The following is a 13,234-nucleotide window of genomic DNA, read 5'->3' as shown; positions in this document are numbered from 1 at the left end:
AGGACTGCCCAGCCCAGTCCATGTTGGTTTTTTAAATGTCTTCCGCTATAATCTTATTGTGAGTTATCCTAAGCCAGGGATGGGGGGTTGGTGCAAATGGGCCAGTTCAAGACCTTGGGGGGGTTGGGAGGACCCATACCTGTTTGTGACTGTGCTGCCCGGCAGGATTCGAAGCCAACGTGACCGGCCTGTCAGCGATCGCCATGCGGGAGAAGAACTCGGACGTGATCAAGGTTCGCATTCGAGAAAACTCCCCCGAGTTGGAGGTCCTGCTGAATCAAAAGGCCCTCAATTTTTCTGAGCAAACCTGGATGGACTTAAATGGTGAGAGGAGGAGGAGGAGGAGGAGGAGGAAGACAGGGGTTAAGGAGGGGCATAGTGAGAAACCTTTCCTGTCAAGGCCACAGGCGGCCATGTGCTCGAGAGAATCACAGAATCATAGAGTTGGAAACGACCTAAGAGGTCATCAGGTCAAGCATGATTTCCTTCTGGCGTTTTTCCGGGGAGGGGTGTGTGTTCTGAATTGAGAACGGCGGATAAGAGACCAAGATATGCAACACGGTTTATTCACAGCAACAACACAAGGGTTAAAATATGTAACCTAACATCGGTCGCGCGCAGCCGCTATTTATATTATAGCTGGGTTCGCGCGGCCAATAAAACACTTTAAAACATTCACACCTCCCGCCGGCAGAGCTATCAGCTCAACCGATCAGGAAGCCTCCCGTTGCTGGGCGGCCGCTCATCAGATTGTAACACTCCTCCCCCTTTAGATGGTACAATAATCGTCCAGATAACCCGGGCACCTTCATCCCTGTGGAATGAATTGCCCCCCGAAATATGAAAGATTTCCGACCTCCGGGTGTTTCGCTGCGCTCTGAAGACCCTGTTGTTCCGCCAGGCAGGGCTATTAACATAATGTTTTAAATTGGGGTATTTTAAATTTCTGGGATCTTAATTGGAGCCTAATTATTTAATGATTTTAAATTTTAATTGTTGTCGTGTTTTTTGTGTTTTTAAATAGGCTGTACACCGCCCTGAGTCCTTCGGGAGAAGGGCGGTATAGAAATAAAATTATTATTATTATTATTATTATTATTATTATTATTATTATTATTATTATTATGTACGCCCAGACCGGCGCAAATCACCGTCCAAGCGATCAGGGGGTGACGCCGTCTCCGGTACTTCCTGAGATGTCGTAGACGGAGGTAGCTGGTCTGAAGACGGTGGAATATATGATGATCATGCAAGAACATCTACGGGTACCTCTGGCAATGAAGGAGTTGTAATTACAACAGGTGAACGTGAAGACCCCAACGACGGAGCCTCTAAGGTACTATCGTCCACCGGATCAGCCATCGGAAGTGCACCAAACATATCTGGCTCCTCGTTACCCCGGGTCCGAGCCGTAATGCGACTCCTTAGCTGGTCTATATGGCGCCGCCATGTCTGGCCATCCTCAAGTTCAACCCTGTAAGAACAGGGTCCCGTGACTAAAATGATACGTCCAGGAAGCCACAAAGGATCACCCCCATAATTCCTGGCATAAACGCCATCACCAACCCCGAACACCCGGGGCCGGCTAGAAGAATCCACGGGTGCCTCAGGTGTATAGTCCGGATGTAGCCTATCTAACACAGTCCTTAGGCGCCGGCCCATAAGAAGTTTGGCCGGGCTACGATTGGATACCGGGCACGGGGTCGAGTGCTGCGCCAAAAGGTACCGCTCCACCTTCTCTTGCCAATCACCGGGGCCGAAACGGGCCAAAGCGTCCTTGGCCAAGCAGACGGCCCTCTCCGCCCGGCCGTTACTGGACGGATGATAAGGTGCCACTAAGGCATGACGAATACCCAACCCCATCAAAAACATCTGAAACGCTGCTGAAACAAATTGGGGTCCATTGTCCGAGACAATTACATCGGGAAGTCCATGTGTGGCAAATATGTTACGGAGAGCCTTACTCACAGCGTCCGACGTGGTTGATGCCATACGAACAACCTCCACCCATTTAGAATAAGCATCAACCACGATTAGAAAAGTCTGGCCCTGAACCGGCCCTGCTAGATCTATACGTAGCCTGGACCACAGATTCCTCAGTATCTCCCATTCCCTAGGTGTGGCAGCCGGGGGCCCTGGCCGGGATGACTGACAAACTTGACACCTTGCTACCCAATCTATGATGGCCTGATCAAGCTTAGGCCACCAAACATAACTACGGCCTAAGGCCTTCATTCTCTCGATACCGGGATGGCTATCGTGCAGCTGTTTCAGAATAGTTGGCCGCAATACAGGAGGAACCACCACTCGGCAGCCCCACAAAAGGCACCCCCGGGAAATAGAAAGCTCGTGTTGGTGGATGGAATATGGCTTAACCTCCATGGGTAACGGCCCACGCGGCCATCCCCTACGCACCCAATCCATGACCTGTACAAGGGTAGGGTCCTTAGCGGAGTGTTTAGCTACATCCGCAGCTGTCACAAGGGAAGGAACATCATCTATCAAAAGAACCAGCTGGTCCGGACTTCCGGTTTCCTTGTCTTCGGCGACGGCGGCGCTCTTTGAAGCTCCGCCAGCCCCGCCACCTGTAGAGCCGCTTCGAGGCGAAGAAGCGGCTCGAAAACTTCTAAATCCACAGGATTGAAGAAGGAGAGAGCGCAGGGCACAGGTTGAGCCCCTGTAACCCCCCAGGGAAGCTTCTGGGGAGAGAACAGGTGTGGCTCCCTCCCAACCTGCTGAAACTCCGGGCGACGTGGGACGATTCTGCTTTTGCAGAACAAGCTGGCTGCAGGAAACTTAAAGCGAAAGAACCAGCTTTAATAAACAGCGAAACTACTGAATCCCGAAATTTGGAAACGCAAGTATTAGCACTTTGTTGACTTTTCAATCTGAGAAAATGCGAGTGAGTGAAAGTGCTTTGAAAAAACATGGCGCCTAGCCTCAGAGTTAACGAGCCAGCGAGTGTGGATTGGTGAAGTTACTTTGCTTTGTTACAAAGTTTCCAAGTTGCTACAAAGTTGCCTTGCTTGTTATAAGAGAAACAACTGGGAAATTTTTCCCTTTCTAATATTGGACTTTGCTTTATTTTAACCCTTATTTGATCAAATCTGGGGGACTTTTTTAGAAGTCTTTGTGCAGGAGGGAAAGGAAAAGGAACTTCCCTCTTTAGAAAAACTAGATCACGAGCCAGGATGGCTTCAAAGAAGCAGGAAGGGAAGGCATTAGGGGGGGGATCCCCCACACACAAACATGAAACGCAACTTCCCCCTGCTCAACAGCTACAAACTCAGAAAAAAGAATTTGATGTGGGAGATTTAAAAGAATTTATTTCTAAAACTTTGGATGATAAATTTCAAAAATCTCAACAGGAGATAGATGATAAACTTCAAAAATCACATCAGGAATTTATGCAGGAAATTAATGAAGTTAAAGACATGGTGAAACAGAATCAAAATAAGGTGACCAAAAAAATATCAGAAGTGGCGTCTGGCCTGGCAGAATTTATTGGGACAGTTGATTTTAAAGTTGAAGAATTTAAATCAGAAGTTAATGTTAAGATGAAAGACAATGATTATAAAATTGATGAAGTTGACAATAAAATGCAGAGAATCGAAGATGAGATTGTTATGATACAATTCCGGGCGATGGAATTCGCCATACGGCTTCGGGGAATTCGAGAGGAGGAGAGACAGGATTTGAGACAAGTTTGCTCTGAAGCCTTGGCTAAGATTTTACAAGCTAATCCTGATTTGGTATTTCATAAAATAGATAAAATTTACAGAGTGAACTCTTGGGTGGCCAGACAAAGACAACTGCCCAGAGATGTGGTCATATACTTTACTGATAGAGAAATTAGAAATGATATCCTGCAAAAATCTTTTCACACTTCTGTACAAGTGGGGGGTTCACGACTTGAAATTTTTAAAGAATTACCTCCTAAAATGCTGAAAGCCAGAAAAGAATTTGGTTTTCTTGTTAAGGAATTGAAAAATTTACAGATACCCTTCCGGTGGGACGCACCAGCTGGGATAATTTTTAGATATAAGGGAGAAGGATATCGGTTGAATACCGTGGAGAAGGCACAACACTTTTACAGTACTATTCTTAAGGAAAGAACACCATCTCCACGTACATCTACAGTTTTGGAGATTAAGGAGAGTGAAGAGAGGCAATTGAAAGAACAGTCTAAGCAGGAATTAGAAATAGTGCAAGGTGCAGAAGGAGGTTTTCTGAGTGAGCCCTTGTTGGATTCTTCTCCAATTTTGGATTTGATTCAGTTGACTGAAGTTAAAGATCAATGTATAACTAGAGCTCAATCCAAGCTACTTAAACAAAAGCAACAACAACAACAGGAAAGACAAGACAAGAAGGCAGTTAAGAGTACCGTACAAGAGAGTGGCGCTATGGGAGGAGCGAGATCGAAGCTTTCGGATGAACTTCAAATATTTTGCTCTGCGCTCCAGAAAGAGGCTGATGACCTTTAAGTGTCTATCTTGGAATGTCAATGGGTTGAATTCAGCACAGAAAAGGAAGAAATTATTTACATATTTGAAACAATTTAATAATGATATAATATGTTTACAAGAAACGCATATTACAACTCAAGATCAAAAATATTTGATAAACTCAAAATTAGGAGCACATTATATATCTTCAACTTCGCAGAAAAGGAATGGTGTGGTTATTTATGTAAATAAAAAATTAACAGCGAAAGTTATAGAAGCAGATCAAGATGGTAGGTTTGTAGCAATTGAATTGCTCACAGCAAATGGCCAAATTCTTTTGATTGGAATTTATGCTCCCAACCAACAACAGGACTATTTTTATAAGATGTTACATACTAAAATATTGCAATGGGACTATAGATCTATTTTAATTATGGGAGACTGGAATGGAGTAACTGATTCTAAACTAGATAAAAAGAGCTTGGCAAAGTCTAGAATTAGACTACCACAGACTTTTTTTGATATGAAAGAAGATATGGAACTAAAAGATGTTTGGAGAATACATAATTCAAATGAATTGGATTACACTTTCTTTTCTGATAGACACAGATCCTTTTCTAGGATTGATTTTATCCTGTTGTCAAATGATCTACTTGTTAAAACAAAAAGAACAAAGATTTTTCCAAGAACTTTGACTGACCATAGCCCTGTATGGATAGAAATTGAGATGGATAAGGTTGAGAGACGTTCTTGGAGATTAAATGAGAACTTGTTTAGATATGAAAAAAATACAATAGAACTTAAAAAGCATTTGAAAGAATTTTTTGAAATAAATTTGAATAAAGGTACCCCAATTGAAATTGTTTGGGACGCAAGTAAAGCTTATATGAGAGGGGTACTTATCTACATGAATTCTAAACATAGACTGTTCCGACAAAAGAAAAGATCTGAGTTGGAAATGGAAATAAAGAATAAAGAACAGTTACTTATTAAAAACCCAACAGATGAAAGAATACGAAGTGCTATAAAACTTTTGAAAGACCAATTTCAAATGCTTATGGCGGAACAAGTTGCAACAAGCCTACAATACGCGAAGCATAATACATTTTGCAACGCTAACAAACCGGGCAGATGGTTGGCTTACACATTGAGGAAAAAACAAAGTACACGGACTATTGATAGTATTGATATTGGAGGGAAAGAAATTTTTCAACAAAAATTAATTAAAGAAGCTTTTGTGGACTATTATACTAAACTATATGCCAAAGAAGAGGTGCAGAATGGACTTATAGAAAAATATTTAAATGATAAGAGAGTTACAAAAATTACTGATCAACAAAAGGAAAGAATGAATTATCCTATAACAGAGGAGGAGATAACAGCAGCAATTAAACAGTTAAAAACAGCCAAAGCTCCTGGCACGGATGGTTTGACTGCAGTGTATTACAAAACTTTACAAGCTGAAATGGTGGGACAACTTAGAGATTTATTTTGCAATATTCAACAAGGGGGTAAAATACCCCCATCTTGGACAACTGCTTATATATCTTTGATACCAAAAGAACAAGTTGGTCCTAAAAAACCAGAGAATTACAGACCAATATCTCTTTTGAACACAGACTATAAAATTTATGCGAAGGTATTAGCCAACAGGTTGATGCCAGTAATCCAAAAGGTGATTCATGAGGACCAAGCGGGATTTATTGAGGGCAGATATATGAAGGACAATGTAAGGCAAGTAATAGACTTATTGGAATATCTTGATAAGAATAAACAGATTCCTGCAGTGCTGGTTTTTTTGGATGCAGAGAAGGCCTTTGATAGAGTGGATTGGAATTTTCTACTAAAGACTTTAAAAAAGATGGGCTTTGGGGACCAATTTATACAGGCGATCTCAGCAATTTATCAAGAGCAAAAAGCACAGATTATTATTAATGGAAGTCTGACGACAGAGTTTAAAATTGAAAAAGGAACAAGACAGGGATGTCCGTTGTCCCCACTTTTATTTATTTTAATATTGGAAGTCTTGCTAAATACAATACGGGACTCTAAAATTTTGAAGGGCATAATGATAAGGCAAGAGGATTATAGAATAAAGGCATTTGCAGATGATCTGGTTGTTACCCTATCACAACCAATGGAATCAACAATCCTGATGAACGACATTATACAAGACTATGGTAGAGTTTCAGGTTTTAGACAAAATTCAAAAAAGACTAAAATGATAGTTAAAAATATGACACAAGATCGTAAACATGAGCTTGAAAGGAGGGCAGGTTTTGAAATTGTACCTAAGGTAAAATATCTTGGAGTTCAGGTTGCAGAATCAAACATGAAATTGTTTCAAAATAATTATGAGGTGTTGTGGCGAGAGGTCCAGAAAGACATGGAGACTTGGAAAAAGCTGCAACTGTCTTTACTTGGAAGAATAGCAGCAGTTAAGATGAACATTTTGCCAAGATTTCTGTTTTTGTTTCAAATGATTCCGGTGCTTAAAAGTGATAAACAACTGAAAGTTTGGCAGTCTGGTGTGAATAAGTTTGTCTGGAATGAGAAGAAGCCGAGAGTGAAATTGAAAATTATGCAAGATGTTCCAGAAAGAGGAGGCCTTAAACTCCCAAACCTACAGTTATATTATGATGCAGCAGCTTTAACTTTAACAAGTGATTGGTTTGGAAGTAAAAAGACTGGAATACTGAATGCAGAAAGTTTTGATCTTGAATTTGGATGGCATGCTTATTTATTTTATGACGACAAAGTAGATAAAGTATTTAAAAGTCATATACTTAGAGAATCTTTGATGAGAGTTTGGAAGAAGCACCGACTCAAATGGGATTACAAAATACCGTTATGGCTGGATCTTGGTCATACTATGTGGAATACAAATATAATGTCACTCGGGGGGGTTTTATATAAAGAGGTTCTTTTTACAGATGCGGGCAGATGGCAGTTGAAGACATTACAGACACTGTTGGATGAAGGAATTAATTTAACTTGGTTACAATATAATCAACTACAATTGAGATGGAAAGAGGACCAAAAAACTGGTATTATGTTGCATGAGGAAGAATTGGTTAGACATATAAGAGAGAAAGGTCCAATGCATATTAAAAGGCTTTATAATGTTTTGCTAGAAAGGGATTCAGAAACTGAATTAGTTAAAGATTGTATGATTAAGTGGGCACAAAATTTTGAAGAACCAGTGATGTTGGAAACATGGGAAAAAATTTGGGTTCAGAATGTTAAATTTACACAGTCGCAGAACCTGAGGGAAAATTTTTATAAAATGTTTTATAGATGGCATTTAGATCCTAAAAAGTTGTCATGTATGTACCCTAATGTTCAGCCAAAATGTTGGAGATGTGAATGTTTGGATGCTACGTATTATCATGTTTGGTGGACCTGTAGGAAAGTTAAGGCTTTTTGGATAAAAATATGGTGGGTTATGCAGAATGTTTTGAAGAAAAAAATTCAATTCTCTCCACAATTGTTTTTATTGGGTATAGTTAAGGGTTTTACACGGGGTGAAATAAAACTAATATTGTATATGATAACAGCAGCAAGATTGTTGATAGGTAAATATTGGAAGAATGAAGCTTTGCCTACTATCGAGGAATGGACTTTGAAGATGGCTAGTTTTGCAGAGATGGCGAAGATTTCAGCATATTTAAAGGATTGTTCACAAGAGACTTATGAATGGGAATGGAAAAGGTGGATAGAATACGTTCAGAACAAATACCAAACTAGAAAGTATCAAATAGCTTTTATTTGAAAATAATGTATTAGAAATATCTTAATGTAAAGAGACAAAGAGGAAAAATTATATAGGGGGAGGGATGGGTTCAGGTTTATATATCAGTGTTATTAGTTATGAGTACATAATAGGGAAGTCTGGGGGGGGAGGATTAGGGAGGGTTAGGGAGGACGGGAAGTTTGGGGAGGGAGGTGGGGGGGTGAAAAAAAAGGGGTGAAAATGTAATTGTAAAACTTTTGTAATAAAAAAAAAAAAAAAAAAAGAACCAGCTGGTCCGGAACGGGATCCTCTACGGCCAAAGGAAGGGGGCAGCGGCTAAGGCCGTCCGCATTTCCCAAGGCGCTCCCGGGGCGATAAATTAACTGATAGTTATAGGCGGCCAAGAAAACAGACCACCGCGCCAAATGCGGGGAGATAATCTGGGGAGTAGGCTTATCTCCGGCCAACAAACCCAAAAGTGGCTTGTGGTCCATAACCAATTGAAAGGAATGGCCGTAAATATAATCGTGGAACCGCTTTACGGCGGCCACGAGTGCCAACGCTTCTTTACCCAGTTGACTATAATTCCTCTCTGTCATTGACAGTTCTGGAATAATAGGCAACTGGAGCTTCGGACCCGTTGGGCAAAACATGATTCAGCACAGCGCCGATGCCATATGGGGAGGCATCGCAAACCACGGTGAGGGGTATATGGTCACTATACTGGACCAACACGGCATCAGAAGTAAGTAGATCTTTAACAGCCCTGAAAGCAGTAGCTTGGGCTTGCCCCCACTTCCAGGGGGCCGTTCTGTCCAATAGCCGATGGAGTGGTTCCGCCACAGACGCCTTATGCGGAAAAAATATACTATAGAAATTAAGCAGGCCCAGAAAAGCCTGAAGCTCGGCCCTACATGATGGCGTTGGAGCATTCTTTATGGCATCGACCTTAGAAGGTGTAGGATGAATGCCAAACTTATCTACAAGGAACCCTAAAAATTCGACCTGGGGAACGCCAAACTTACACTTAGATTTTTTAAGTTTCAGGCCCTTTTGTTGAAATCTGCGTAGCACCTGGCGAACACGTTTGACGAGGTCGTGTTTGGTGGTAGCCGAAATCAAAACATCATCGAAGTAAGGAACGACACCAGGGATTCCCTGGAGCAACCGCTCCATAAGGCTCTGAAAAATGCCAGGAGCTACGCGGACCCCAAATTGTAATCGGCGGCACTTAAAAGCGCCCCAATGCGTGACGATTGTTTGGGTGGCAGCCGTGGCGTCATCAACAGGAAGCTGTTGATACGCCTGGGACATATCCAATTTAGCAAAAATAGACCCTTGACCCAAAGAATGTAAGAGGTGCTGAACTACCGGGACCGGATACGGGTGGGCCTGCAAGGCCCGATTAAGGGTACACTTAAAGTCCCCACAAATACGGATGGAACCATCCGCCTTAGTGGGGATAACAATAGGGGTCTCCCATCGAGAATGATCCGTAGGCTCAAGTACACCCTGAGCCAGCAACTTATCTATCTCAACATCCACCTTAGGGCGAAGGGCAAAAGGGACCCGTCGGGGCTTAAGGTGTATAGGTGGCACCTGGGGGTCTAAATTGAGAGATATGGGGGTACCCTTATATTTACCCAAGGTGCCGTCGAAAACCTCAGCGAACTCTGTCGTCAAGGTTTCGAAGTCATCACTAGACGTGGTATGGATGCCGGCAATGGAAAGCCCCAACGCCCCGAACCAGTCTAAACCCAAAAGGCTAGGGAGCCTGCCCTTGACTACCAAAAGTGGGAGGGGACCTGCAAACTCCCCCCACTCCACCATAAACTGTCTGCAACCCAAAATGGGAATGCCATTTCCCTGGTAGTCATGAAGACGAGTAGAACAGGGTTGCAAACGGTCACAAGCGAAGGACGGCACCAGCTCTTTAAGGGTCTGCCAGGCGATGATGGACTTAGATGAACCAGTATCCACTTCCATCCTACACGGTTTTCCTTCGATACGAACAGTCAGAAAGATCTTCTTGTGACCCGAGACAGCATGGCTGCCAGACGAGAGAAGATCACAGCGGGAAATAGCGAAACAGGAGTCCTGAGGACCGTTGAACCCTTCCCGGCCTAATTTAATGGAAGATGGTACGCCCATGACGTCCGCGGAGGATCTCGAACGGCAAACCTTTGCCAGGTGACCTTTCTTTCCACAGTGGCGGCAAATGGCATTTCGAAAACGGCAAAAGGCACGAGGATGTGAATCCCCACAACCCAAACAAAACTCTGGAGCCTGTCCTTTGGAGGGTGGGCGTTGATTGAAGACCGACGCCTTGAGGCGGTCCACCTCCTCTTCGCTATCAGCAATGGTATCAGAGCGTTCGTAGGACTCCCCTAGCTGTATGGCTGCACAACGAGAGGCCAGTAGAACGTGCGGGAAGTTTCGAATTTCCACCGCAGACCGGTCAGACATCTCAAACGCAGCCACTTCCTCAACAGCAGTCTCCAAATTGATGACAGATTTGGCCAAAAGGTGGCGCTGCAACCGCAAATCGCGCACGCCGCAAACTAGTTGCTCGAGGAGGGAGTCATCAAGATTTTCAAACTCACAATTTATCACCTCAGTCCAAAGGGCGGCGAGATAGTCATTAATGGACTCCCCTTCCTTTTGCACCCGTTGTCAAAACATGAAACGGCGAAAAATGCGGGAGGGTGCGGGTGCATAATGGCCCTTCAATTTAGCCAGCAAAGTAGGCCAAGAAACGGTGGACAGCTGTTGGGGCGCTACAAGCGCCTGCGCCGTTGCAAAAATCTGCGGCCCACACGCGTTGAGAAAATGGGCTCGTTTCCGGTCATTGGAAAAGTCAGTATAGTCATTTGCCTGCAAAAAACACTCGAAACGCTCAATATAAGCGTCCCAAGTTTCTGCGCTGGGCACAAAAGGCGCAAAGATAGCCAGATTACTCATTAGAAAGAGTTGCAGGCCCACAAGGAACGAGAGAGAAGAGAGAAAAAAAATGTTTGCCTCACGTAGTTACCTTCCGAAATGCCAACAACAGAACAATTCTTCTCTCGTGGCCATACTCAGTGGGAGTCATCCCATCGTCGTCGCCAGTGTTCTGAATTGAGAACGGCGGATAAGAGACCAAGATAAGCAACACGGTTTATTCACAGCAACAACACAAGGGTTAAAATATGTAACCTAACATCGGTCGCGCGCAGCCGCTATTTATATTATAGCTGGGCTCGCGCGGCCAATAAAACACTTTAAAACATTCACACCTCCCGCCGGCCGAGCTATCAGCTGAGCCTATCAGGAAGCCTCCCGTTGCTGGGCGGCCGCTCATCAGATTGTAACAGGGGGCTCTGTGGAGCTTCCTCAGGGTGGACCCCTTTAAAAGGTGGGAGGGGTCTTCCGCTGGCAAAGAGGCTGCAGGACTCTTTCAGTTTCTGCTGGCTGTCCCAACTCTGGACAGTCACTTGTCTGAGATGGTATAGGTTCTGCTTGAACAGTGGGCTGGACCAGAAGACCTCCAAGGGCCCTTTCTATTCTATTCTGTTCTATTCTAAATGATGACACGGAGCAGCGCCACCTGGTGGCCAGAGCAGGATGGCTCCCAGGCAAGACTTTCCTCCCTTCCCAGTCCTTGGCCCAAGGAAACCACAGGAGGAGCAACCAGCCGCCCTCACTTCCACTCCACGGCCAAGGCTCAGGGTTTGTGGTGTGGAATTGGTCTCTTCCCTGGCATCCCTGGCACAAGGTCTCCCTGGAGGACCTTCTGAGGAAGGGTCCCCTTCCCCAGCTCCCCTTGGCCCATCAAACTGAAGGACGGCTCTGCTCTGACTGTGAGCTGCTTTGAGCTGCAAAATTTCATTCCTGAAATTAGGAACCGTCACATGGTTCCAGATGAGTCTGAGCTAGAACCCCGGAGGGCTCCTGGTCGGAAGGACCCTGCAGAAGGACGCCCATCCCTGCTGAAGGGGGTGACCCGGAGCTTGCAAGGCCTCCAACTTCGAATTCTAGTGAATCTAAATCGCACAGCCCTCGCTGTTCTACTTACCTTAGAAAAGGCTTCTTAATCCTCCTTTTTCAGCACTGCGCGGTAGCGCCTGTGGTGCACCTGCGCGCAAAGCACACATTTGGTGCGGACCACGCATGGACGCGTGCAGCGAACCAGTATCGAAGCAAACCGGTAGCAGACCTCAGTGCATTTCACCCCTGGGTGGAAGGGGGTCTCAGACCCCCCCTTGGGGAGTAGCTCTGCATTCCCACCAGTCACTCAGGCCAGGGTGGGTGCCTTGTGATTGCCGGGGTCTCTCCGTGTCTCCCCCTCCCAGGCCTCTTCCTCTATAGCAGCCCTGGGCAGAACGTGACGGTGATGTTCTCATCCGGAGCCAGCATGGAAGTCGATGGCCACGGAGGGAAAGTGCTGAGCCTGACCATTCTGCTGCCAGAGACTTTCCAGAACCAGACGGAAGGGCTCTTTGGGCTAATGAACAGCAGACCGCAGGACGACCTGACCCTTCCCAATGGAACGGCCCTGGATGTGGCCAGCAGCGGCCCCCGGGAGCATTTCACCTTCAGAGCAGACTGTGAGTACGGCCCTCCTAGAGGAGGAAGAAAAAAGTGGTGTGTGGATCGTGGGCTGCTTGGAAGTAAAAGAATGCCTGGGGTCTCCCCCAAATTTCTCAGACAATTAAAAGAAGCAGCTTCGTTAAATTTTATCCCATATGATTCCTTCAGCTGTTAAGTGCCCGAAGATCCCTCCGTCTCAAGGAGTGACGTCTGCCCTCACCTGTCAGAAGTCCAAGCGGGAAGGGTTGCTACCCTTTTGCCCCACCCAGGAGAGACTGCTGGTTGGGAGCCATTTTAAATTTTAAATGCCAATCTACCCTTTGGATGTCTCTGTGGCTGTGGCTTTTTCGCAACTGGGCCGTGTGAGTCTCACACGAGCATCATGGACATTCACGGCAGGGGTGAAAAAAATGCTTTAAAAAGTAAAAAAAAAAAAGTTCTGACGATCAGCTGTGACAATCAGCTGTGCCACGCGATCCTTGGAACT

General features: G+C 44.9%; 1 protein-coding gene across 1 annotated transcript in view; it reads left to right on the top strand.

Annotated features, from left to right (window-relative positions):
* The window catches only part of LOC139317562 (sushi domain-containing protein 2-like), a 55,934-nt gene that overhangs the window by 36,388 nt on the left and 6,312 nt on the right, over positions 1-13,234 (top strand). The window contains 2 exon segments of the mRNA XM_070944657.1: positions 166-324; positions 12,510-12,764. Of these exon segments, the coding sequence (XP_070800758.1) occupies positions 166-324; positions 12,510-12,764 (414 nt within the window).

Source organism: Pituophis catenifer, unplaced genomic scaffold (assembly GCF_029215685.1).
Source record: "Pituophis catenifer annectens isolate HBS135680 unplaced genomic scaffold, rPitCat1.0.hap2 SCAF_5, whole genome shotgun sequence".
NCBI classification, from domain to species: domain Eukaryota; kingdom Metazoa; phylum Chordata; class Lepidosauria; order Squamata; family Colubridae; genus Pituophis; species Pituophis catenifer.
Note: the sequence above shows the minus strand (reverse complement) of the source record. Positions and strands in the feature narration are given on the sequence as shown.